This window comes from Aspergillus aculeatus (assembly GCF_001890905.1).
Source record: "Aspergillus aculeatus ATCC 16872 unplaced genomic scaffold ASPACscaffold_4, whole genome shotgun sequence".
In the NCBI taxonomy this organism is placed as follows: Eukaryota; Fungi; Ascomycota; class Eurotiomycetes; order Eurotiales; family Aspergillaceae; genus Aspergillus; species Aspergillus aculeatus.
The window spans coordinates 2,274,171-2,297,365 of NW_017962979.1; the positions used below are offsets into that span (position 1 = coordinate 2,274,171).

Here is a 23,195-nt window from a genome sequence, read left to right on the forward strand (position 1 = left end):
GTCTAAGCCTTCCCTTTCCGAGTTCTCCGTTGCATTCTCTTCTTTGAAATGATCCGGTTTCGCTTTGCGATCTTGTTCTGTTCCTCCGCATCTTCGCCAGCATCGTTCTTGTCGCTGCTGTTATCAGAACGCTTCCGCTTCTGTCCCGTCTGGGAGCTCTTATCCTGCGCACCACGTTTCGAGGCACCATCGCCTAGTTCTTGCTCCTTCTTGAAACTGCGTGCCTTAGATTGCTGCTCATTGCGACGCTTAACGACATTGGCGTTCTCGATGGCGAATTCAACGACGAGCCGTTTTTTCTTGTCCTGGGTATCAGGGGTTGCGGATTTGGGAGGCTCGACAGCATGACCATTGAGCCATCTTAAACCCATGAGAGCATGACGATGGGTGTAGTACTCGACGAAGCCGTAACCTCTACTCCGGCCTGCTCCGCTTTCCTCTTTTATCTTGCTTCCATCGCGACTCTCATAAACAATCTTGGCTTGCCTGACGACTCCCACGCCCTTCTTCTTCCGCTGCTGCTCTGCTTCGCGCATGACATCAGCAGCCCGGTCCAGCTCCTCCTTTGACAAGGGTTGGCGCACGCCGCTTTTCATGTCCTGGGCGAAGCCAACAACGGCCTGCCTAGCCAGCTGTTTAAGATCCTTCGACGTGATATGGCGGGGAACATTGCGAATGGACAAACGCGTAAGACTGAGGTGAAGGCTCGGGTTCTTCTTGATGAAGTTTTGTCGTTGTTTGTAGCTGTCCTCTCTCATCTTAATTTCAGAAGGTGAGAGTTTCTTGTAGAGAGAGGAATTGGGTGCGATAGTACCCTCCTGAAGAAGGTAAAGACGACGTTTGTCAGTATCGCGAACAAGGCGACGAGAAACACCCTCTTCCTCGAGTTCGGTGGCACGAGACTTGCTCACTGCACGAGCGATCTGAAGCACACGGCCATCCAAGGTGTAACGCCCACTGGGATCAGCGTTCTCATTTTGTAGGATGGACTGCTTGTATGACGTGGATGCTTTCTTGCCTTTGTCTTTGTCTGCGGCAAGGGAATCCTGCTGTTTGGGGGCATCGCGCACACATGATACTGCATCGTCCACTTTCCAAAAGCAAACAAACCCGGTCCCACGAGGACGCTCAGTCTCTCGGTCAACGACGATGCGTGCATAGCGAAGGGGGCCAAATTGGGTGAAATGCTCATATAGCATCTCATCGTCACACGTGAAAGGCAGATTCCTGATGAAGATAGTCGATGCATCTCTTTCATCTTCTTTTGCCTCCTGCTCATCGATGCCTTCACCTTCCAACTCTTCCTCATCAAGATCGTCTTCGCTATCGAGACATTCGTCCTCGTCGGCGGAAAGAGCGTCCTCGACAACATCAGAGTCAGCCTCTGCCGCTTCCTCGTCTTCATCCGCCATCTTAGTATCTTTCGGCTCCTCATTCTGCTCGTTACTTTCCGCGCTATCTTGCTCTTTTTGCAGATTCTCCCAAACATTTTTTTCCACTGCCCAATCAACAGCCAGTGTCCGCCCGTCTACCTCCTTGCCATTGACGCCCTCTAGCGCCTTCTCTGCGTTCTTCTTTCCTCTCAGCACCACGAAGCCGAAACCGGCCAGCTGGTTTCCCTTTTTGGGAATATAGGCTTGCTTGACCTTTCCATAACTCCGGAAGAGCACTGCCAAATCGTTGGGTTCCTTAATGCTCCACGGAAGGTTTCGGACGATCAATCTGGGTGGCACAGCAGCCGCTCTTTGTTCTTCTCTTTGCTTCTTGAGCTCAAGAGCTTCGGTAGATGGTTTAGATTTGCCGAGGTTCTCGTCGACAACACGATGGCGCGGTTGCGCATACTCGACCTTGATTTTCTTCCCTGCGAAGACAGTTCCGTTAAGTTCCTCCAGGGCAGCCTTCGCATCTTCGACATCAGCAAAAGTCACGAAGCCGTAGCCCTTCGATTGCTTTGTCTCTGGGTCAGTGACGACGATGGCATGCTTGATCACGTAGGATTGTGAGAAATGTTCTGCGAGGCTCTCGGTGGTCGCTGAGGCGGGAAGCGATCGAATGAACAACTCCCTGCGAGGTTGGTTCGAGGACGGCTGGGCTGTTGCCTTGTTCTGCGTATCATCAACGGTCACAGAGTTATTTCGGGTGACTTGTCCCTCGATGGGGTTCTCGTTGCGAGAATCGTCAGTGTTGGCCATGGTTGGTGTATGAATGACTTTTTTTCGTAGGGAAATCCGCGGCAGAAAAATCCCAGCAAGGACAAAAGTCTCGAGGCAAAAGCGGGTCTCAAGGCGGTGAGGAAGAAGATTAGATACGACGCGCTCGAATCAGAGACCACATCTCGTCCTGTCGGGCCTAGGTACTACATGCCTAGTATGTCAGTGCGAACAAGCACGACAGGAGAGGGAAAGGTGCTTATATTGATACTTAGAGGTATGATGTCGGTAGGACAATCGGAGATATCGAAAAGCTTTCTCCGCAGGTCACGGACAAGTTCTGAATTCAGTTGTGGCATGTCTAAGGAGCGGCTCGAACTCTCGACGTCTGGGAGTAGGAAATTCATGACGCACTCAGGTCGCACGTGAGGGCATACCGGTCGGAAAGCCAGCCAACAGCGAGAAGCTGCGCTTCTCAAGCTCAATTAACTCCAACTTGAACTTCGATCCGTTTCTCAGACTGTGGCTTCTTTCTCTTCCAGTGCTGAGCGGAGGCTTGTGAAGCAGTGAATACATTGTCCATCATATCGCTCTCCGGAGAGAAGATGGCAAGCGAATCCAATGGCAGAGGCGAGCGATCACAGTCCAGCGCACCTCCCACGGTCTCGACATCAGGCCAAGCGTTCGATCCACCTAGAATCCAACAGCTTAAGCCACAGGCACTGCCCAATAGATCCGGTCCCTCCGCTATACTTGTTTCTACACGACAGAAAGGAAACCCGATCTTGAACCATATCAAGATCGTACCTTGGGAATATGCGGATATTCCGGCCGACTACGTGATCGGCAGCACTACTTGCGCGCTGTTCTTGTCGCTGAAGTACCACCGCCTACATCCTGAATACATCTACTCGCGAATACGGCAGCTAGCAGGGAAGTATCTACTGCGCATTGTCTTAGTGATGGTGGATATAGCAAATCATGAAGATAGCCTTCGAGAACTGTCTAAGACGTCCCTCATCAATAACCTTACATTGATGCTGTGCTGGTCTGCACCCGAAGCTGCACACTACTTGGAGCTGTATAAGTCATCCGAGAATTCTCAACCTACAGCTATTCGCACGCAGCAGGCCCAATCCTACAAGGAATCACTAGTCGAATTTGTGACTGCCCCCCGCAGCATTAATAAGTCGGACGCTGCGAGCCTAATCTCCACCTTTGGAAGCCTACAGAACGCGATTAATGCGCCGTCAGAGCAGATAAGCGCGGTCCCTGGATGGGGAGAAAAGAAGGTCAAGCAATGGTATAATACAGTGAGGGAACCATTTCGAGTGGAGTCGATGAAGAAGGCGAGTGCTCCCAATAGAGGTATAAATCATCGACTGGCACGGCTGGAGACTGAGACGGCTGGCGCCCCTTCGAGGTCAAATGAGGGTCGGGAGCAATTTGATGAAGGGTTCCTGCTTGCCGAGTCGGAGTGCAGCAAGCCCGAGATACATGTAGATACTATTGAAGAGCAACGGTCCCAAGAAGGCGCCAAGTCAGAGGCAATTGACCAAGGCATCATGGTAGCACTGGCAAAGCTTCGTGAGACTGGTGGCTGACGGGACGCTGGGGTTGTGAGTTGATCTAGCATATATTGACCGCCAGATCAATGAATCGAGCCTCTCAGGCCATCTCGTGTGGGTGAGCCTGAACCGAGGTCATAAGTTGATAAAGAGAGCCGAAACGTTGCGAGCCAACACTTCGAGGGCTCCCCTCGATTAGGCAAGGTATGTAAGCTATATTTGAGGTGACTCTTAAACCAGTTCTAAAGCAAAGTGTCCACGGTACTGTACACCTCCAACACCCGATCCGTGAGAGATGGAATAAAAATACCTAGTGCTAGCATATTAATCATTTCTTTTTCCTTACCGCCTCAGCTCTGGTCAATTCAAAATCCGCACGAAACGTAGACAGAATATTTCTGAAGGAGGAGGTTGTATGTATGCGTGCCTATGCCAGGGATCATGACAGTAGTTTAGACATCGACTAAAGCAATAGACTTTTAGTGGATGGTTGAATTAGCCATATACAGTACAGTGCCAAGATCACGCTCACAACAAGCGACAATCTCTACCAGAGATCAATAGATACTAGAATGATACTTAGGCTTGGGTAACTGGTGTCGTGGCCTCGGGTGATCCCATCACAGCTGCTACGTATGAGACTATGAGTATATAGGCTCGCCGCCCCGTGGGGGAGAATCTGGGTGTTCGGGACAAATCAAGCCGGTGGAGACTGTGCTGGTTTCCCTTATACGAGTAAGTTACTGTACATATGTGAGGACATACGTACGAGTACGTAGTACATAATCTACACTAACTTACTTGAAGGGGTTCTGCTCCTTTGATCGCTGGAACGGAGGAGCTGAGACTTAATTGAGCCTGCAGCGAGCGGTCGGAGAGCCTAATTTCCAGGCCTCCAGTACCAGCGGACCGGCAAATCAGCGGATTCAACGACTCGGCAGTTGTTAGCCTCCTATTTACTTATGAGTACTATGTACAGTACAATACTACGTAAAAAAGTACTGTACTGTACTGTACCGGACGATCAGGATCCATCCCGATGAGTCAGCTACGGGAAGCTGTCACGTGGGGCCAGAGCGGTGGGGCCTGGAGCCGAAAGGGGAAATCGGGTTGACAGCGAACATTGGAGTTTGACAGTCCAACGAGTCAACGACATTCTCTTGTTCAAGGCCACAGCCCTATCATTGTTGTTGTTATTATTACTACTATTATTATTGTTATCGTGCTAGTGATAGCGATACCAGTCGTGCTGTGAATGTGTCCTTCCGATTGAGCAGAAATTACCAAGCATTCTCCACTGAGCATAGAGCTGCAGCAAAGACCCTCCCCCCGGTCCCCACTTGACCACTCACTCAGCCAAGCTTGCCTGTTGAGTCTGACCTGACTTACTCATCCAGGTCAAATCATGAGATCATGGGTGAGGAGGGACATTGGCAATCAGGGCAAAATAAGGTACTAGAATTTCAACTCCAGAATGTGAATGACTTGGGCCCATCAGCAGCTCGTCAAGTTTCGAGTAGTCATGCGGCGGACCACACAAGTACTTCCTCCGGAGACCAGCAATCAAACGGATCGGCCCATCAAGCCGGATCAAGGAACTTCGAGTTTGTGCTAGTGACCGACAATGAATCTCGGCGCCAGGTCCGACGTCATGCTATGCGCCAGTATATGCATCAACGGCGCTTGGACAGTATCGCTCGACTAGGAACGGCTCGCGTACCGGGAGGTGGTTGGTCTACCCGCTCTTCTCTCGACTTTCAGCCCTCAGCTTCGTCCTCTTCAACAGGGGGCGTGAAGGACGATGCTCAAGAGGATCTGACTGTCAAGTCAGAGAAGGCCTCGTCCCCAAGCAGCGATGAGGATAAAAAGACGCCGGAGATGCCCAAGAGCTCTTCGCGCTTGCTCATTCCGAAACTGCACAAGGTCAAACGCGAAGATGCCTCGTTGCGTCCGGCTACGAAGCCTAGGGCATCCAATCCTCTGGTAAGCCCAGGGGAAGGGGTCGTTCGAGACCCCTTCAGCTGCTATCCAATTGCTACTAGCCAGGCGGATCATGAACTGATTCAACACTGTAAGTGGTAAGACTCGTTCGCATGTCGCTTTAAAACCGCAGTGCAAAGCTTGATATTCACCCGAAATGAAAGTCGATAAGTGCCGGACGGGGGCTAACTTGACCAAGTCGTTGTGACCTATCCAACCATGATGTACAAGTTTGCCGACTCTATCGCGAACAACCCAATGATGGAGATTTTCCGGCAGATAGCGCTCCATGACGGTCTTCCCTTCCAGGCTATGCTTGCCATTGCATCCAAGCACCGTGCCGGTGTTGAGGGAAAGGCAGAGTCTGTGCAGAGCCTGACTCACAAGATGCGAGCACTGAGGTTCATGAACGAGCGTATTCAAGGGGATGCAACTGGGCAGCATGACGGGACTATCTATGCTGTCGCCACAATGGCTGTCATCGAGGTACCGTGGCTTGTCGCACCCCATCGTGCATGCAAACGACTAACTGCTTTGGAGAAATGGTCCAAGGATGCATCTATCGAGCGAATGCATTTCCGCGGATTATCATCGATGATCAGGAATCGCGGCGGAATGCATGGCATGCGACTCACTAGTCCTTTCCTGGAGAAAGTGCTTTACTGGTAAGTTCATACATATGCCCTTCGATGTTAGTCTGGTGCTGACAGGGCCTAGGGTGGACTTCAGTTGCGCCCCTAAGGCGATCATCAGTACCTCGCTACCTTGGACAGGGACCATTCCTGATACAACTCCTCCTCTCGACTTCTTGGACCCCAATTTACATCTTGCTGTTCCTCATGATGCTACTACCCCAGAGGATGCCGAAAGTCTCTGTGCACAATTTAGGGCATGCGAAGATTTCTTGCGGTTCTTTCGTCGCCTTCGCGAATTGGAGGGCTTATGCTTGAACTCTCCTTATACGGTCGTACCAGAGACCTTTCCTCGTCGAAAAAAGCATTTTCGTCCTGGCACCCAGCTCTACTCAATCTTGACAATGCTGCCGGACTATGACCACGGAATTCGGGACATCCGCTTCATCGACGAATATACCTGCATGTCTTGCCTCTTCTTCCTCACCTTCGCATTATACGACTGCTACCTGAACTCTCATAACCTGGACGAATATCTCGACTGGCTCAGCCTCGAAGTCCGCAATCTCAACCCTTTCACAAATCCCAGCATTACCTCAATTCTTTGGCTATTTCTCAACAATGGCGGTTATCCCAAGAATAGACCAGGTGACGCTGGGGATCGATGCTGGATTGTCTCGCGGATGGTCCGAATCGCTAAACGACTCGAATGGAAACGCCACGGAACCATTTGGGACCGACTTCGCCAAGTACTGATTGACTTCATCGTCACACAGCAGGAATGCGCTCTGGGTTCGGATGAAATTGACGCCGAAACGCACGTGGCTCGCGCGCGAAAGCGACTCAGTTACCAGACTCACTCGACGGACTACTTCTGGAATGAGGTACAAATGCGTGAAGATATTCTCGAGCTCAATCTGCCCTCACTAACCTCCACGTCCACAAGTATTCAAGACAACAATGGACTTGTTCACACGTAAGATCATTTGCTATTTCTGCTTTTCGTCTTCATGCATAATAATCCCACCTCAAATTATAACGCGCGAAGCAAATATCTTGCTTTGGAGGCTCGCTTTCGGTTTCCATTTAAGCTAATCTTACCTTTCACGACTTATGATGGATGAGACAATGGGACGTTCATGGTTTAGGATGTATACGGATGGACTGCTATCATAGACTGGCAATTAATTAATCTCGTATACAAGGAAGTTCGTTCGCTATTGACAAACAAACCATGACGACCGCTCATATACACAGGGCTTTTGTAGGAGGCAGCCTGCCGGTAAACTCTCTTCCGTGAGAGGATGATTCCGTAGGCTGCCAGTAATTGGTAGTCGGCTATCGGCTATCCACCTCTTGCTCAAACTGCTTACACAACATCAATCGATCCAGAAATTACCATTTCAATGTTAAAAGGGTTACGATTATTTGGTGGGGTTACATGCAAAGTAAGACCATGGCTTCTGTCTATGTGACGAGCGAATGCGATGAAGTATCTAAAGCAACAATCACAGGAAGCCAGGATGTGTGCAATCGCACCCATCTCGTGCATATCGATCAGGATAACATCACCCTGGGATAAACTCGAAAGAGGAGTAAAGAGCATGTACGGGGATAGGAATAGCAGCCGTCCCACCAGACTTCCGAACGAGATAAGAAGAGTCTTATCGTGATGCAATCTTCTTTTCTTAACACAAGAGGAACGAACCAATCAGACAAGCGGTACATAACACGTAAGGCAAGGCAACATAATATAACCACAATCAACCAAAGTCAATGGTATCGAGCGCGAAGATAGAGATGAATAAAAGGAATAATAAGAATAGAAATCAAATGATGGAGCCTGCCGATGCAAAGGTGAACAGCGCTTGGCAGTAGAACTTTTGGGGGTGCATGCCAACCTGTTCCTCCCCGAATTTATTCACTTCTTTCATATAATCTGCAATGAGATTAGTTTTGGCATTGTCGTTGATACTGGCATATCAGCATGTCCGTATCCATATCCGTGATATCGTCATAAAAGAAAGGCGAATAAGAAAAGAAAAGAAGGTAAAGAGCATGGGCAGATTACGTGGGCTTGTCGCAGCCAATGCGACCTAGAAGTGCCTTGCGATCGCTTTGGTCTCCAAGGCGAACTCGCCGAGGCCGAACAGCCGACGAACCATTGGCTCGACGCCAGTCAACATTGGAGCTGTCAATCGCATGCGTGGATCCATTGAGGCCATCCTTTTCAGCAAAGTACTCTTCCTCTTCCTCTCCTTCGTCATCGCTGCGAGGTTCCTCAGCATTACCGGTGCGGATGACCCCAACGGCCACGCGAATTACCATGGTGAACCAGATGAGCGACAGCAGCTGCAGTGCCAGAAGGCAGGAAAGAAATATCCATTTGACGGTGCGGTTCATGCAAATCGGTCCGTTCAGATCCTTGAAGGGGGAGACCAGATACGACCATGCGCTCGGGTAGCCGTTGGTGGAAATCATCTCCGCAGTAGTACCTGAGTAACATCCGTAAGACATCTTGGCAGGGACGTCCCTGTAAATCGACCAACAGAGTTTTGGGTAGTAAACATGTCGAGTGATCAACCACGTAACCATGAACACAACAAAAGCAATGTTGCAGCTCGTTTCGTACTTCAGATACTTGAGAATCTTGGCCGTCTAATCCAGTGAGTTAGTGAATTTGACTTCGAACGAGCGTGGAAATCTTAGGGAGTTTCTTCATCTTACAGGCAGTAGGAGATCAACAATGTCCATGAGCGAGAGCACAACATTGGAGACATTGTAGAAGCCGTAGACGTAAGCCGAACCAAAGAGGGCAATGGTGATTACATGGTGGGTCAGCATCTGGTAGTGATCCTTTCTACGCTCCTCAATATTGATCACCAAAAGCTGCTGTGCCCAAAACGCCAATTGTACCAAGAGATACCATTTCATAAGACCTGAAACATTGCGCGCAGGCCATTGGTCCCAGATTTTGCTGAAATTGCCCCAATGGTCAGAGTTGGACCAAATATACTGTTTTATTTGTGTTAGTCAAAACACACGACCAGCAGGCGGACAAGCAACAGGCGCAATCCTGGTGAACGAACCATTCCGAGGGAGCAGATGAAGCCATAATACAGACAAAGCCAGCCCTGTTCAGCCAGACGAAGCGACGCCTTCCGTTTCAGGCCCCAATGCTGCGCAATGGGCCTCAGAACCCAGTCGATGAGAATGGCCCGGATAGCGATGAAGACAACTGCGGAGCTGGCGACAAAACAAACATCATCCCATCCTTGTACGTAGTCCCCGGAAGCAGGTTGGTAGTAGGAAAGCTGAAAGAACGGCGTGGTGTAGGGGTTGAGGGAAGGGTAGAGGTGATGGACGGCCAATAACATCGCAAGAGTGGTTAAGGTAATCCCTGCGGTGAACGAACATTAAGGTAAGCAGGACAGTTGACCCCAAAGTGCTAACAATGGCGTTGTTAGATTATCATGTATCCATTGGATGGTCCGTACCGATCTGGTTATGCAACATCCATTCGCGGAACGTGGTTTCTTTGACCGCCGGGCGGTGATGACTGGTAGAAGTGGAAACGCAGGCATTGAGTTCCGAGACAGATTGAGAGACTGGAGATGATACGTCGGTGGCCATGACGGAAGTAGGAGGGAGAGCCTGGAGGGTATCTCGCTGAAATTGGAGACCTGACAGCAGAAGCAGCAGTTCTGCAGAAAGGAATGTCCAATTGACGACAGCGCGAGAGGGAAAGTGGGAGGGAAGGTGTAAAGAAGGAGAACCGTCGAGAGCCGGGACGTTCGAGTATGGTAGAGGGAAGGAGAGAAATGGGACTCCAGGAAGGGGGGAAAGGGTGGGGGGGTAGAGAAAAGCGATGAAGTCTCGGCCGTGAGAGGTTGATTGAGGCGTGTTGAGATGAGGTGAGTTGAGTTTAGGTATAAGTTGAGGGAGTACGGTAATGAGCGAGCCAAAGAGGGAATGGAGGAGTAGCGAGCGGCGGGCGAAAGTGGTTCCCGCCCACTCGGACTTCTGTTATTGTAAGCCCACAGGTTCCACGGCGGGAAACTAACTCTTCAGAGAGATTAGCAATTGTTCGGGAATTCCAATCAATAATGATCCATCAATTGTTTAAATCAGATAGGCACTGATAGGAGAGGGGGAGGGAGGGAGGAGCGGGGAGAGCCTCCTTGATGTTCTCGCCCTTGGTTCTCCCCGTCCGCTGAAAAGCCTAGTTAAGTTATTTTTATTTTGAATCTCCTCAAATGAGTGGAGTGGAGATTCTGGGCGGAATCACACCGGACGGCCTCTGTGTACGAAGTATGTACTCGAGTATATTACTGCTGGTGCATTAAACTCATGTGACGGTTCGAGGCTTTGAAAATCACGCAGAACATATGGGAAGTTTTGCGAAGAACGACGAGAACGTGGAGGGAAGTAGAAGATTGATGGTGTATCAAGTCGGTTTCAGCTTATTTCGACCCACCCCCGGGAGGACCCCGTTACGTACGCGCTGAGGGATCCCCAACAGTACAGTACGTAGTCTACTTTCAGTAGCACTGGCAATGCTTCTGCCCCTCAGGTACCCCTCAGCTGTCGATATTCGATTCTCAGTACCGCCCTAACTTGGGAAGATCAAAAGCCAGTTGGTGCTCAATTAGGCGGTCACAACAGGCAGAATAACAACCATGTCATGTGACCGGTCTTGATCCTTCCGTTTTTACCATATTCTCCTCCATACAGATTGATACTACTCTCGAAAAACTCGGAATTTTAGGTAGTATAGATTTCCAGGAATTCTGCCTCTACTTCAGGTTGCGAGGGCACCAAGATTGCTTTTATCTTTGTGTCACTCCGTATGCATGGTAGATTTGATCTTCCCGTCCGCTGGTTTGGATCACCGCCTGGGCCGACCCCACCTAATAGCCGCCACCCCAAAGCTCTGCCTGTGGTGAAGGCCCTGCAAAAAAAAGATTGTCAAGCTGTTTTGACAAGAAAACATATTCCATAGTAAATACATTACTAGCCTGAGAAAGGAGAACTCTCCTTCAAGGCAATTACTGAAAGTGCTGATATAGTTATCCCAGTTTCTCCGCTCCTCCGCTGCTGGCTTTCATTGATTTGGCCGCGACTCCCTTCGTCACAATGGAGGCTGAAATACAGGCACAAATTCCCGGTATCGACCATGTGATCTCCGAATATTCCGTGGCAAGTATCCTGATTCGTATTGTTGAGACAAGTACTTACTTGGAACACTACCGCTGACTTATTGCAGGGCTATCTGGCTCATGCTTCTAAAGCCTATGTTGAAGATGCAAATGGGCCGTCGCCGCTGTCCGAAGCTGCCGATATGGTCACGGCGCTTCTGATTTCTGCCTCGGGAGACTTCTCACCTGAGAACGAGAAGGCCATTCAAAATCTCGTGGAAAAGTTTATCGCTTCTCTCAGCGCGTCTGATGGAGTGAACGCAGAGCGTAGACAGATGCCCTTCACTGCAAAAAAGCTTGACCAGGCGATCAATGTTGGCTCTCAGAAAAACATCTCCTCGACTTTGGGTCTAGCGGGAGGCAACGTCGACCTAGAGTCTGCGAATGCCAGGAAAGTGGAGTCTCGTGTTGACCGCAAGAAGTTAGAGAAGGCAGAACGAAAGATTCGTGCTAAGCAGGAAAAGAAACAGATGAAGACGGTGCAATACGAATCTTCCCGTCTCTTGAATCAGCCCGACAGCACCATGTCCTACGAGGAATTCTTCATGGCTGTCAACCCTCTTCAACTTGGCTCTGACTCCCAGTCAAAGAGTAAGGATATTAAGGTTGACAGTATTGATATCTCTGTTGGCGGGCATCGTATCTTGACCGACGCTTCATTGGCTTTGGCTTATGGCCGACGCTATGGTCTCGTGGGTCAAAACGGTATCGGAAAGAGTACTCTTCTGCGCGCGTTGAGTCGGCGTGAAGTGGCAATCCCTAGCCATATCTCGATTCTTCATGTTGAACAAGAGGTATGTCTGGTCTCTCGTGCTCGAAACCTCATAGAAAACCATGGTTTGCTGACTGGATGTCCAGATTACGGGTGATGATACACCTGCGCTTCAAGCAGTTTTGGATGCTGATGTCTGGCGCAAGCGTCTATTGGCCGACCTAGAGGTCAGTTTTCTGCCCTGTTTCGACCTGTCTCACCTTTCTGACTTGCTTCCAGAAAATTACTAAGCAGCTCGCCGAGATCGAAGCAGAGAGATCGTCGATGGCAGACACTTCTAAGGATGCTGCTAGACTTGACCACGAAAGGGAAGGATTGGATATTACCTTGAATGATATTCATGCGAAGCTTGCAGAAATGGAATCGGACAAGGCCGAGTCTCGTGCCGCTAGTATCCTGGCCGGCCTTGGCTTTTCACCCGAGAGGCAGCAGTTTGCAACGAAAACATTCTCGGGTGGTTGGCGGATGAGATTGGCCTTGGCTCGGGCACTTTTCTGCGAGCCTGATCTGCTTTTGCTGGACGGTATGATCGAGTGACACTACGGCAGTTATCTCTCGACAGAATGCTAATCGTATGCAGAACCGTCCAACATGTTGGATGTGCCTTCGATTACCTTCTTGTCCAACTATCTACAAACCTATCCTAGCACCATCCTTGTGGTTTCTCACGATCGTGCCTTCTTGAACGAAGTAGCCACAGATATCATGCATCAGCATTCTGAGAGACTCGACTACTACAAGGGAGCCAATTTCGGTAAGTACCTCAAAGTGCTGGAAGAAAAATGTTCAAGCTGATGATATCGCAGATTCATTCTATGCCACTAAGGAAGAGCGGAAGAAGAATGCGAAACGCGAATACGAGAAACAAATGGCCGAACGCGCACATCTGCAAGGTATGTCTCTATCATACAAAAGTTTTGTGTTGGAGCTTACTCATCCGAATAGCATTTATCGATAAGTTCCGGTACAACGCCGCCAAGTCGTCTGAGGCGCAATCTAGAATCAAGAAACTCGAAAGAATGCCCATCTTGGAAGTCCCAGAGAGTGATTATGTCGTTCACTTCAAGTTTCCCGATGTCGAGAAGCTTTCCCCTCCTATTGTACAGATGACGGATGTGTCATTTGGTTATTTGAAGGACAGACCGCTTCTCAAAAACATTGACCTCGATGTGCAGCTTGATTCACGTATTGGCATCGTTGGACCTAACGGTGCGGGTAAAACCACTGTGCTCAAGTTGTTAACGGCTCAACTTCAGCCGACGTCTGGTTTCATATCACAACATGCCAGGCTGCGCATCGGATATTTCGCACAGCATCATGTGGATGCCTTGGATTTGACGACCAGTGCCGTGAGTTTCATGGCAAAGACCTACCCAGGAAAGACAGACGAGGAATACCGGAGACACCTTGGAGCGTAAGTGAAATTCTACTTTGCCTTAACCTTTGCCTTATATCTATTAACAATTGCCTCTGCCTGATTATAGCTTTGGTATCACTGGAATGACTGGCCTCCAGCGCATGGAGCTCCTGTCTGGAGGCCAGAAGTCTCGTGTCGCCTTCGCCTGCCTGTCTTTGACTAACCCGCACATTCTGGTCCTGGACGAACCTTCTAACCATCTGGATATTGAAGGTATGGATGCGCTGTCCGAGGCTCTGCAAAACTTTGAGGGTGGTGTAGTGATGGTATCGCATGATGTGACGATGCTTCAAAATGTCTGCACCAGCTTGTGGGTCTGCGACAAGGGCACGGTCCACAAATTCGATGGCACTGTGAATGCCTATAAGAAGTTGATCAGTGCTCAAGCCAACGAGGCCGGAGTAGCTGCTCCGCACTGAGTTAGAGGACCTAGGATGATCGAGCCCAGTGAGGTCTAGACGAAGGTACTAACGTCATTGGGTTACCACGCGTGTTTGTATCCTATGTCCTTAAGGTGGTGGAAATCTCAATTGAACTGGTCTTGCTGAGCCCAACTATCTGTCTACAAAAGCACGTACATATGTATTATGTAGGTGGTAATGAGCATGCACGTAGGTAGTGATTAATGCAAAAGACTGCGTTGCTTGGCAGGCATCGCCAACTGGGTTGTGGGCTCGCTCTTGCTTATGTAAACTATAACTTACTGTTAGTTAACTAGTTAACTTAACTAGTTATAGTCTTCCCCAGATATCCGAGTGCTAGATTCCCATTTCGAACTACGTACGAAACTTTGGAGACCCTTACACACCGATTAATGCAGATGTCGATGTCGAACCTCTTCACACGCCCCCATCAATAAACAATTAAGCTATGAGTCGCAGGGACGAGGATGAGATGGCGGATTCTAGTGCCCCTTTACTTTCCCAACCCTCGTTGGCAAATGGAGCGTCACGCCGCGATGGTGGGGACGCTCGGGTTTCTCGGCCCAGTTTAACACTGACAGGGGGCTTTTTCATATGGTCCTTGACATTTTCTGCTGGAATCAGTGGGCTTCTCTTTGGTTACGAGTAGGTGGTGTTTCATTGATCATTCTTGGCCCGGGCATGAGATTCCAAGTCGGCGAGCAGAAAGATTCCGATAGTTCAAGTAGCTGATTATTTGTCTAAAGCACAGGTGTCATTTCATCAACGCTCGTGTCGATCGGCTCGGATCTTTCTAATCGTCCCCTCACTACTCTAGATAAGAGTCTTGTAACATCGTGCACAAGCTTGTTTGCTTTAGTCGCCAGCCCGCTGGCGGGCATACTGGCGGATAAATTCGGACGCAAAAAGGTTATAATCATTGCGGACGTCCTTTTTACCCTAGGGGCTTTCATACAGGCTGTAGCCACTACTGTTTGTGCTATGATAGTAGGGAGGAGTGTTGTTGGCTTGGCTGTTGGTGGGGCGAGCTTGGTCACGCCATTGTATGTCACGTAGCTCACGGATACCTGCTTCATATCGGAGAAAGACATACGGGGGATCGATCTCGACCGATTATGCTAACATTTGTTTCAGGTATATTTCTGAGTTGGCGCCATCCCATGAGCGTGGAAGATTGGTGACGATCTTGTGTCTACTCATCACTGGGGGGCAAGTCATAGCTTACATTGTTGGCTGGCTTTTGTCCAAGACACCTGGCGGTTGGCGCTATATTGTCGGCCTTGGGATAGTTCCTGCTATCTTTCAGTGTATCGCTGTTGGTACTCTACCCGAAACTCCACGATGGTTGGTGCAGGCAGGTCTCGAGAACGCAGCCACAAATGTCCTATTGCAGGTCTACCAGGCTCACGACGAAAATGTGCAAATTGTCGAGAGCATCTTGCATGATATCCAACAAGAAGTTGCCGATGAGGCCGAGATCACAGGTTATTCAAACAAGTCTCCCGGACACAGTGAAAACTGGTTTGCAAATGCCACCCAGCGCACCCGCAGTCTCTTTCTTGTTGGTGGTAACCGCAGAGCGTTGATAATAGCAGTTATTCTTCAAGGCCTACAGCAGCTATGCGGGTTCAACAGTTTATTATACTTCTCGAGCACACTTTTTGCTATTCTTTCATTCTCCTCCCCTACCCTCACAGCACTGGCTGTAGCGATGACCAACTTCGTTTTCACACTTTTGGCATTCATATATATTGATAGAATTGGCCGGCGACGCATTCTGCTTTATTCCATACCTGTCATGGTTCTTTCGCTCGTTGCTTGCGCTATGGCCTTCGGGACTTTAGCTCTTCCTAGGTCATCATTCGAACCTGAGGGATCAAACGGAGCCAATGCTGCGATGGTCGAAGATTCCCTCCTCCCCTCACTAGTCCTTATCTGTCTCACGGTTTATACGGCCTCATACGCCTTTGGCCTCGGCAATGTTCCTTGGCAACAGTCGGAGCTCTTTCCGCTGAACGTACGCTCGTTAGGTTCATCTCTTGCAACAGCTACGAATTGGGGATCGAATTTCATCGTCGGGTTGACATTTTTACCTATGATGGAATGGCTATCACCAGCATGGACTTTCGCGACCTATGCGGCTGTATGCGTACTGGGGTGGATTGGCGTGTGGGCTATCTACCCCGAGATGAGTGGGCTCAGCCTTGAAGAGGTTAAAGATCTCCTGGCCAATGGTTGGGGCGTTCAAGAGAGTCTGGCACGGGGCCATGGTCGTCCCTAAACCAGGTGCAAGGTGCTACGGAGTAGTCCAGATGCCAAGGTCAAAAGTCTTTCTCTAGTTGTGACTGATAACGGACGGGCACGGACTTAGCTGGCGTCCCCCACTAAGAATGAGATGAATTTAGCAGAACAATCTGGAGGGGTGAATCATCTGACTATGGTAATCACAAAGCACATAAGTATCAAATTCTGCAAGGTCCTGGCTAGTAAGTGATCAGTACTGAGCTATATCTTTCAAGTTGGTTGACTTCCTAGAATCAATCAGCACGTTGAATCCAATATAGAAGATTTAGGATCCAATCTAGCTCTATTTTTGCTGTGATGTATTGTATACCTTGACTACAAAGACTGCTTGCCTTGGTAGCTTACTTTCGTAGCTTTGCTTTGACTGCTTTATTCAAATGCATAGATCCATTCTGGGATGACCGAGTATAAATGCTTGCTTTTAGGAACTATTTTACCAGTGCGAACAAGTTTAAATGTTGTATACAATGACCGGCAGACGCTCGATATAACTATTACTGCAATAGATGTGAGGCGCATAACCAGACAGTAGAAAAGCAAAAGCCCTACTCTTCTATATCCTTGACCTTCTCCCATTGTCCCTTGAGGTTCTCCTTCCACAGACTGACTTTGTTATCTCCGCCACTCACCGCGAGAATGTTGCCGCTAGGGCTCCAGCTTACCCTCCACAGGACAGTGTCGAATTCGAGTTGCTGACTGGTCCATTGCCCGGGGTTTGATGCATCAGAGGTCCAGATCCGAACAGTCTTGTCTTGCGAAGCGGATGCGATGTAGGACTTGGAAAGAATGCTGGGCGACCAGGCGACGTCCCGGACCCAATCGGTGTGGCCTTCTAGTGATTGGTTGAGGTTGTATGACTTAGACTCAGGGCTGTATCATGGTGACGTATCGGTTAGCAAGCTTTTAATATGTAAAAGCGCAACGGACTTACTTGTAATCCCAGATCTTGAGCATATTATCACTTCCACCTGTCACAACCCTGCGCTGCTGGCCCAGTCCAGGTTTGGCGCTGATCAAGCTTCCTGGGACTGCAGCGGGCGCCCAACTGATGGAATTCACACCCATACCGTGCGCATGGAAGATTTGATGAGTCCAGCTGTTGTCGCGAAACTCAAGGACGCTAACATGACCGTCCGAGGAGGCGCAGGCCAAGACACAACCACTTTCATGAGGAGCCCAGGACACCATGTTCACCGAAGCAGTATGAAGCGAGAAATCAAAGACTTTAGTCCAGGCACCACCGCCAACGGGGGACGTTGTGTTCTGATGTTGCTCACGCCAGATGAGCACTTTTCCATCGTAGGAGGAGGAGGCCAGAATCGTGCCGAATTTCGGGTGCGCCTAGATGGATTACAGTTAAGCATCAAGTCATTAATGCACAGCGAAAGACTCGAAAGAGGCTCGTCAACTTCGGCATCTTCTATAACATACCCATGCAACACACCACACTGCTCCTTCATGGCTAAGTCGATGATTTTGGGTCAGAATCACAGATTGTACTTTTATGCTCTTGTGTGCTTGTTGAAACTTCTTACCCCTTCAGAGTCTCGACTAGTCGGTGCGTTTCACCCTCAACCTCGAAAATCTTTATCGTCTTGTCCGAGGAGCATGTCGCCAATCTGCGGCCATAGTAGTCCAGACCCGCGTCGTGCTACAGCCCAACCCGGTCAGCATATGAAAGTGCTAATTGAGGTTACTGTAATCAGGTGATCACAATGGAGTTGTCCTTCGCCCGCAGTCAACATACAATCATATCGTCGTGTCCAGAATTGGAGATCACTTGCGCAGCCGCCTATCCCCCCTCGCGGGGGACCGTGTTAACAGACGAGAAGCTCAGGGGCGGAGAGTAAGAACACACCATCTTGAATGAAGTGCAACACCAAGTATAACCTGTAGTGCCTAGCAATAGAAGCTTCGAAATTGCCGTAAAGGACGTGGTGTAATTAATGGGTAGAGGACAGCGAGGGGGTCGATTTGGTAACGTAAGTAGGAGAAGCGGCAGGCGGCAGCAGCAGCAGCAAAACACCGCCAGCTTGTCCGTTACGCGGTCAGTCAGCCGCAGCCCGATCTTATCTTATCAGCTCAGTCAGCCATCTCTGGTCACAATTGAATCCAGGCACGTGAGAGAGGCCTCAGATTATAAAAGAACAAAGGCAACCAACTTTTGTTTGTCCGGTTTGTCCATACCAATTGATACTGAACATCTTGCACCCAGCAATAAAGTATGGGTATCTCCCAAAGGATGACTCTTGGTGAAAAACCTCCGCGCTCTCAGTACCTAGCAATCTGTCCGTCACGTCTTTGCCGGCGACATTGAACTCGTTGGGATTTTCCAGCACAGGGTCATGTTCTGGCTCCTTGAATTTCTTATAATGAAGTAACTGATTTCGTCTCCATGGTGAAGAGGGTCGCAACAAGTAAGCCCCTCTGAACAATGACATACAGCGAGGGACAGATGTGGATTATCAGACTTGTACGAGCACCGACGCGAAGTGAGCTGGCGAGCTGAGCTGGGAACATGCGGATCGAGCTTACTGATCTTCTTAAGGACGCCCAAGCTCCGGTACTGTATCTATGTGTGGTCTTCGACTGGGCTTTCACACACTTGTTATTCGCCTCTTTTGTTCTTGTCTATGCAATTCGTGGGGGCCTGATTCTGGCTTTCTAGGAATGTGCAGTTCTCATCTACCTTCTTGTTTTTGGCCTATCTGTTGGGGGTCCAGTAAGTGGGTAGTAATGATTTTGATTTACTGTACATAACTTTATGGGCAAAATTGCAATATCATTACAGTATTAACTGAATGGGTTGAGTACGCTACCTCAGATTACCAATCTATGCGCTATCCAGGAAGTTAGGCAGGCGGTAGGCGGTGAGCATGTACTGTACCGGTGCACTCAGGGTCAGGAGTGTGGGGACAGCCTAGGTACGAGGCTCACCGTAGCCTTAGTGAACTCGTGGTGAACTCGTTGCTACAGCTATTGAACAATGCTATGGTTTTGCAGAATACGAAGGCCGGAGAACACCGGAAGTCCAGTGGCTTTATGTACAGCAACGGTCAGAGTCGAGCTCCTCCCTCGCGCCAATCCCAAGCTGAGGAGTGTTTGGCGCCGTTCGGTTCAGCTTAGCCACCAGTTCGATATACACCAAAGCTTCGTTCAAGGGCGCTACCCGCTCTGGGAGAGAAAACACGGTACTAGGTAGACTTGATAGGTTCTTGCCAGAATGGTCAATTTGAGTTTCGTGTGATTCGCGTCAAGAAAGTTGTTCACGGAACCATGCAATCCCTGCTAGATTCTCCAATCAAGGCCCGATTTGTCCAAGGAGATAAGGACAGATGATACATGCAGGAATCACCTAGGAGATTAGCCGCACTATCAGCTCGGATTAGAGAAGTACTGTAAGGGCAATGGCGGGTTCCTGATTTTGACGGACCCAAAGGAGCGTGGGGGAAGAGCTAGCCAATTCCAAGGTGTCTTGAGCAGCAAGGGCTCATGTCTGTTTATGCCCGCAAAGGGGCCAAAAAGGAGACCCTGAAACAAGAGCCTTGAACAAACCCTGAAATACGAAGAATCGCGGCCAAAAGATTGGTACTGGTTGGAGATATTATTGTTGCTCAGGCAATGATGGATAATTAAGGCAGGTGATGCACCTGAAGCAGGGTAATGCATGGGATAGTCAAAGGTCGAGTATCATGAAAGATTCGACTATGTGTGTGGTTTTCATTCTAAATCTTTATCGTCGGTGATCTCGATTCAAGGGCAGCAACGGCAATGATGTGACATCTTTTCGAAACAATAACAGGTCCAAGACCGTTGGCAATAGCAGTCAATAGCTCTGGATCTGAAGTACTGCGTAACACGAAATGAGAATTCTCTTTCATAGTGTACAGTAGCGACGTACTTGTAAGTTAACACGAATAGTTCAAGGCTCCATCCCGACCGCCCGACCGACTATCGGCCGGGCCAGGAAAAGCGGAGCACCCCGGCTGGGAAGAAACTTGCAGCCCACGTTCCCTCTCGACTAATGTGATCTGTCACTAGGTAATACTAATCACAATATTTATGGTCTTTGGGCCTACCAATTAAGCTCGGAGCGACGGAGTAGTCTAGGTAGACACGGAGTACTGCCGATAACTTAATTAAAAGGGACATCGTTGGCCTGGCATTTTGACATCTGAGACGTACTACCAGCAAGCCCGCTAGTAATTTATCAGGTTTACTATTTCCTCACCAACCTCCTTCGGTTGTTCGCGTGCTGCTGGGGATTGTAGCGCTGTTCAGATCGGAGGGACAGATGAAAATAGTGGCCAAAGCTTGCCGGCTGGCGCTTGTGCACTGTGTAGGTCTGCTTGTTTGCGCACTGGATTAACATGTCCTGAACTAGATGGGGCCGATGACAGATCGGAGACTACATATTCAGTTGTCCATCCATCCATCACAGCTTTTTGGTACGCTTTACATAAAAGTCGACAAAATCCAGCCACTCTCGGAAAATGATTGCGCGCTTGGCGGGTAATGCAAAGTGTGGTCTGTCGTCATTCTCCAGGAGCGGGAGTGAATACGTAGCGGGAAATCGGGGCCGAGGAAAGGGCGGCAGAAGATTTTCTATCAGCTCGAGCAAGAGCTAGAAAAGGGAAGAGGAGTGCGCTGTGGGACTGGAGAAAAGTAAGGTAAAAAGGCATAGTCCATCCCGCTTGTTCCCTTCAATCCCGTGCCTTGGAACGACCCTCGGTAGGTGCTGTACCTGAAAGGCTGACGGGCTACTCCGTAGTACAGCACATAGTACCGTCGCTAATCGTTATTGCCATAAGCCTCACCTACTTACAGAGTACAGTGTATATCAGTTCAGAGATCATCTGTCTAGGGCGGGAAATCGATGCGATCTGAGTTACCTTGGCTGAAAGCCCGATCCAGATCTCCTTCTTTTGTCAAGCAAGAATCTCAAAAGCTACTTCTATGTATGTGCTCGTAGGTACGAGTACGTAGAATATCAGTTGCTAATACCTGTGAACACTCAATTTATTTTCCAATGCCTACTTAGTATGTAGTTCTCGCCGGCCCATCCGAAAGCTAACTACAGCCTACAGCTGCTGAAGTGGGGATGGGACGGCTTGGTGTCACCAAACGGACCCTCATTCCACAATCACTGCGTGCCCTCCAGGCTCCGTCCACAAACAGTACTTGACCGGGCGCACTGCAAGCCGAATTCCCAGAGAACTATCCAAGAAACCATTTCATTGCATCATGGGGCGAGTTTTGTTCACTGTTGCCCGGCCTTCAACGAACGCATAACGAGGTGGTGTAACTAATTAATCATTAGGTTATTCCAGGCCTTATAAACGGCTAACAGTAAACACATAACGTTACACATATTACTGGTGTGGATTCGATTCGACTCAACCACTGAATTTCGATATTTCCAGCGCCGGCGACCCTTAGAGTTGTGAAATGTCATTTGCTAAGATCAGACAGAGGGGGCGGGTAGTACTAGTCTTGGACCAAGCGCACAGGGTATCGGATCGTGCACGCTAGATAACTGGTGGTGCAAGGTTCGCGCACATCGTCATAATTACACCATTATAATTTGAAATTCTGACAAGGATAGTGAGTAGTGAGTAAGTTACTACTAGTTATTATTGCACAGTACTAGCACATACTTAGTTCAACTCCACCTTGTCTGGACCTAGACAACTCCGTACCTGAGGTATCACTAGCCCCATGGATGCGAAGTGAGTAGGTCACAAATCAAGATCGAATCTCAAAGTAATCTGACTGTTGGATCGACACAAGTTGGCTTCTGTTTCGATTCGAGCTGATCCGTATTCTCGGGCAACTTCTCATTGATCGAGCGACCGAGAATCCACTCTCCTTCCTGATTCTGACAATCTATAAGTAATTGCATCCATCTCAGTAAGTCAGTGTGCTATGCAATATCGAGTCAAAGTACCGGTCGATAGGACGGAACTTCTCTTGTACTGTACTTGCTGGAGCATGCTTTGCGCTGACTACATAGGACTTCCTGATGGGAGCGTAGCAGAAAATGGCCTGCATATAATCCCCGCTCCATACTTTCCCTCCTTCCTCTCCAATCAACATGGCTGCGATCTGCCAAAATTGCCGGTAAGAGTTACAGGTAGTCAGAAGGTGACTGACAATGCTGACCTTGCAGATGTAACAAAGCTAGATCCAAAAATCCCCGCGGCTGTTGGGGGCTCTCCTTCGCTGGGATCAGGTCGAGTAGTAGGTAAGCATTCAAGGGAAGCTTCACAGAAAGAGCCTGCCGTTGTTTCCATTTCTGTCACTTTCACTCTTATTTTGTTCCTTTTCGAAGGGCACCTGCAACCACTTGTTACTATTAATGACGGAGACCGCATCCATGATCCATCTCATCTTCGATCCATCGAAATCGCCCTGCAGTGGGTGCTTTGCTGGGGTGGGAACTCCTAGCGTGATTCATTCCTCTCCAGTCATTAAGTGGTGGTTGAGTTTAGACTAGAACCAGACGAACCTCGCCCGTGGGAAGGAAAAGCAAGTGGCCGCTGTGTCCCACTGCTGGACTTTAGTGTTGATCGATGACCGGCTCTGGGTTCTGTTGTTATTATTCCTCCATCGTATTATTATTATTCTTCTTCTTCTTCTTCTTCTTCTTCTTCTTCTTCTTCTTCTTCTTCTTCTTCTTCTTCTTCTTCTTCTTCTTCTTCTTCTTCTTCTTCTTCTTCTTCTTCTTCTTCTTCTTCTTCTCTCTCTCTTCT

At 49.1% G+C, this 23,195-nt stretch overlaps 7 protein-coding genes across 7 annotated transcripts; 4 read left to right on the forward strand and 3 right to left on the reverse strand.

Moving 5' to 3' along the window:
* Positions 1-2: 2 nt before the first annotated feature.
* Positions 3-2,192, reverse strand: ASPACDRAFT_51091 (mRNA-binding ribosome biosynthesis protein NOP4; the record flags this gene model as incomplete). The annotated part of the gene is made up of 2 exons (XM_020202431.1): positions 3-2,099; positions 2,145-2,192. The coding sequence occupies 2 exons, from the start codon at positions 2,190-2,192 to the stop codon at positions 3-5; spliced, it is 2,145 nt and encodes a 714-aa protein (XP_020058911.1).
* A 112-nt stretch (positions 2,193-2,304) lies between these two features.
* Positions 2,305-4,230, forward strand: ASPACDRAFT_115666 (DNA repair protein RAD10). Its single transcript, XM_020195915.1, has 2 exons — positions 2,305-2,356; positions 2,422-4,230. Exon 2 carries the CDS (start codon positions 2,756-2,758, stop codon positions 3,752-3,754), a length of 999 nt encoding a protein of 332 aa, XP_020058912.1. The 5' UTR covers positions 2,305-2,356; positions 2,422-2,755; the 3' UTR covers positions 3,755-4,230.
* Positions 4,231-4,858: 628 nt separating this feature from the next.
* On the forward strand, positions 4,859-7,629 carry ASPACDRAFT_115669 (uncharacterized protein). The gene is made up of 4 exons (XM_020195916.1): positions 4,859-5,789; positions 5,898-6,184; positions 6,239-6,363; positions 6,416-7,629. Exons 1-4 carry the CDS (start codon positions 5,132-5,134, stop codon positions 7,308-7,310), a joined length of 1,965 nt encoding a protein of 654 aa, XP_020058913.1. The 5' UTR covers positions 4,859-5,131; the 3' UTR covers positions 7,311-7,629.
* A 312-nt stretch (positions 7,630-7,941) lies between these two features.
* On the reverse strand, positions 7,942-10,044 carry ASPACDRAFT_76986 (putative longevity-assurance protein (LAC1)). Its single transcript, XM_020204841.1, has 4 exons — positions 9,828-10,044; positions 9,420-9,730; positions 9,058-9,345; positions 7,942-8,988 (listed from the first exon to the last, which is right to left on the reverse strand). The coding sequence occupies exons 1-4, from the start codon at positions 9,961-9,963 to the stop codon at positions 8,398-8,400; spliced, it is 1,326 nt and encodes a 441-aa protein (XP_020058914.1). The 5' UTR covers positions 9,964-10,044; the 3' UTR covers positions 7,942-8,397.
* A 1,251-nt stretch (positions 10,045-11,295) lies between these two features.
* Positions 11,296-14,376, forward strand: ASPACDRAFT_76988 (putative AAA family ATPase GCN20). The gene is made up of 8 exons (XM_020204842.1): positions 11,296-11,529; positions 11,597-12,322; positions 12,387-12,467; positions 12,520-12,823; positions 12,881-13,054; positions 13,107-13,193; positions 13,246-13,714; positions 13,785-14,376. The coding sequence occupies exons 1-8, from the start codon at positions 11,467-11,469 to the stop codon at positions 14,134-14,136; spliced, it is 2,256 nt and encodes a 751-aa protein (XP_020058915.1). The 5' UTR covers positions 11,296-11,466; the 3' UTR covers positions 14,137-14,376.
* A 208-nt stretch (positions 14,377-14,584) lies between these two features.
* On the forward strand, positions 14,585-16,653 carry ASPACDRAFT_76989 (putative MFS myo-inositol transporter; the record flags this gene model as incomplete). Its single annotated transcript, XM_020204843.1, has 3 exons — positions 14,585-14,784; positions 14,886-15,182; positions 15,274-16,653. The coding sequence occupies 3 exons, from the start codon at positions 14,588-14,590 to the stop codon at positions 16,418-16,420; spliced, it is 1,641 nt and encodes a 546-aa protein (XP_020058916.1). The 3' UTR covers positions 16,421-16,653.
* A 192-nt stretch (positions 16,654-16,845) lies between these two features.
* On the reverse strand, positions 16,846-18,422 carry sec13 (GTPase-activating protein SEC13). Its single transcript, XM_020204844.1, has 6 exons — positions 18,302-18,422; positions 18,191-18,235; positions 17,979-18,094; positions 17,875-17,905; positions 17,375-17,784; positions 16,846-17,313 (listed from the first exon to the last, which is right to left on the reverse strand). The coding sequence occupies exons 1-6, from the start codon at positions 18,302-18,304 to the stop codon at positions 16,989-16,991; spliced, it is 930 nt and encodes a 309-aa protein (XP_020058917.1). The 5' UTR covers positions 18,305-18,422; the 3' UTR covers positions 16,846-16,988.
* Between the last annotated feature and the right edge of the window lie 4,773 nt (positions 18,423-23,195).

Coding starts and splice junctions, on each gene's coding strand:
- ASPACDRAFT_115666 (XM_020195915.1), top strand. CDS start 2,756: ATGGCAAGCGAATCCAATGGCAGAGGCGAGCGATCACAGTCCAGCGCA.
- ASPACDRAFT_115669 (XM_020195916.1), top strand. CDS start 5,132: ATGGGTGAGGAGGGACATTGGCAATCAGGGCAAAATAAGGTACTAGAA. Junction 5,790..5,897: donor TCATGAACTGATTCAACACT/GTAAGTGGTAAG, acceptor AACTTGACCAAG/TCGTTGTGACCTATCCAACC. Junction 6,364..6,415: donor CTGGAGAAAGTGCTTTACTG/GTAAGTTCATAC, acceptor GACAGGGCCTAG/GGTGGACTTCAGTTGCGCCC.
- ASPACDRAFT_76986 (XM_020204841.1), bottom strand. CDS start 9,963: ATGGCCACCGACGTATCATCTCCAGTCTCTCAATCTGTCTCGGAACTC. Junction 9,731..9,827: donor GATGTTGCATAACCAGATCG/GTACGGACCATC, acceptor CGTTCACCGCAG/GGATTACCTTAACCACTCTT. Junction 8,989..9,057: donor TTGTTGATCTCCTACTGCCT/GTAAGATGAAGA, acceptor TCACTGGATTAG/ACGGCCAAGATTCTCAAGTA.
- ASPACDRAFT_76988 (XM_020204842.1), top strand. CDS start 11,467: ATGGAGGCTGAAATACAGGCACAAATTCCCGGTATCGACCATGTGATC. Junction 11,530..11,596: donor TGATCTCCGAATATTCCGTG/GCAAGTATCCTG, acceptor GACTTATTGCAG/GGCTATCTGGCTCATGCTTC. Junction 12,468..12,519: donor GTCTATTGGCCGACCTAGAG/GTCAGTTTTCTG, acceptor ACTTGCTTCCAG/AAAATTACTAAGCAGCTCGC.
- sec13 (XM_020204844.1), bottom strand. Junction 18,095..18,190: donor CTGGACACGACGATATGATT/GTATGTTGACTG, acceptor GTTGGGCTGTAG/CACGACGCGGGTCTGGACTA. Junction 17,314..17,374: donor CTCAAGATCTGGGATTACAA/GTAAGTCCGTTG, acceptor ACCATGATACAG/CCCTGAGTCTAAGTCATACA.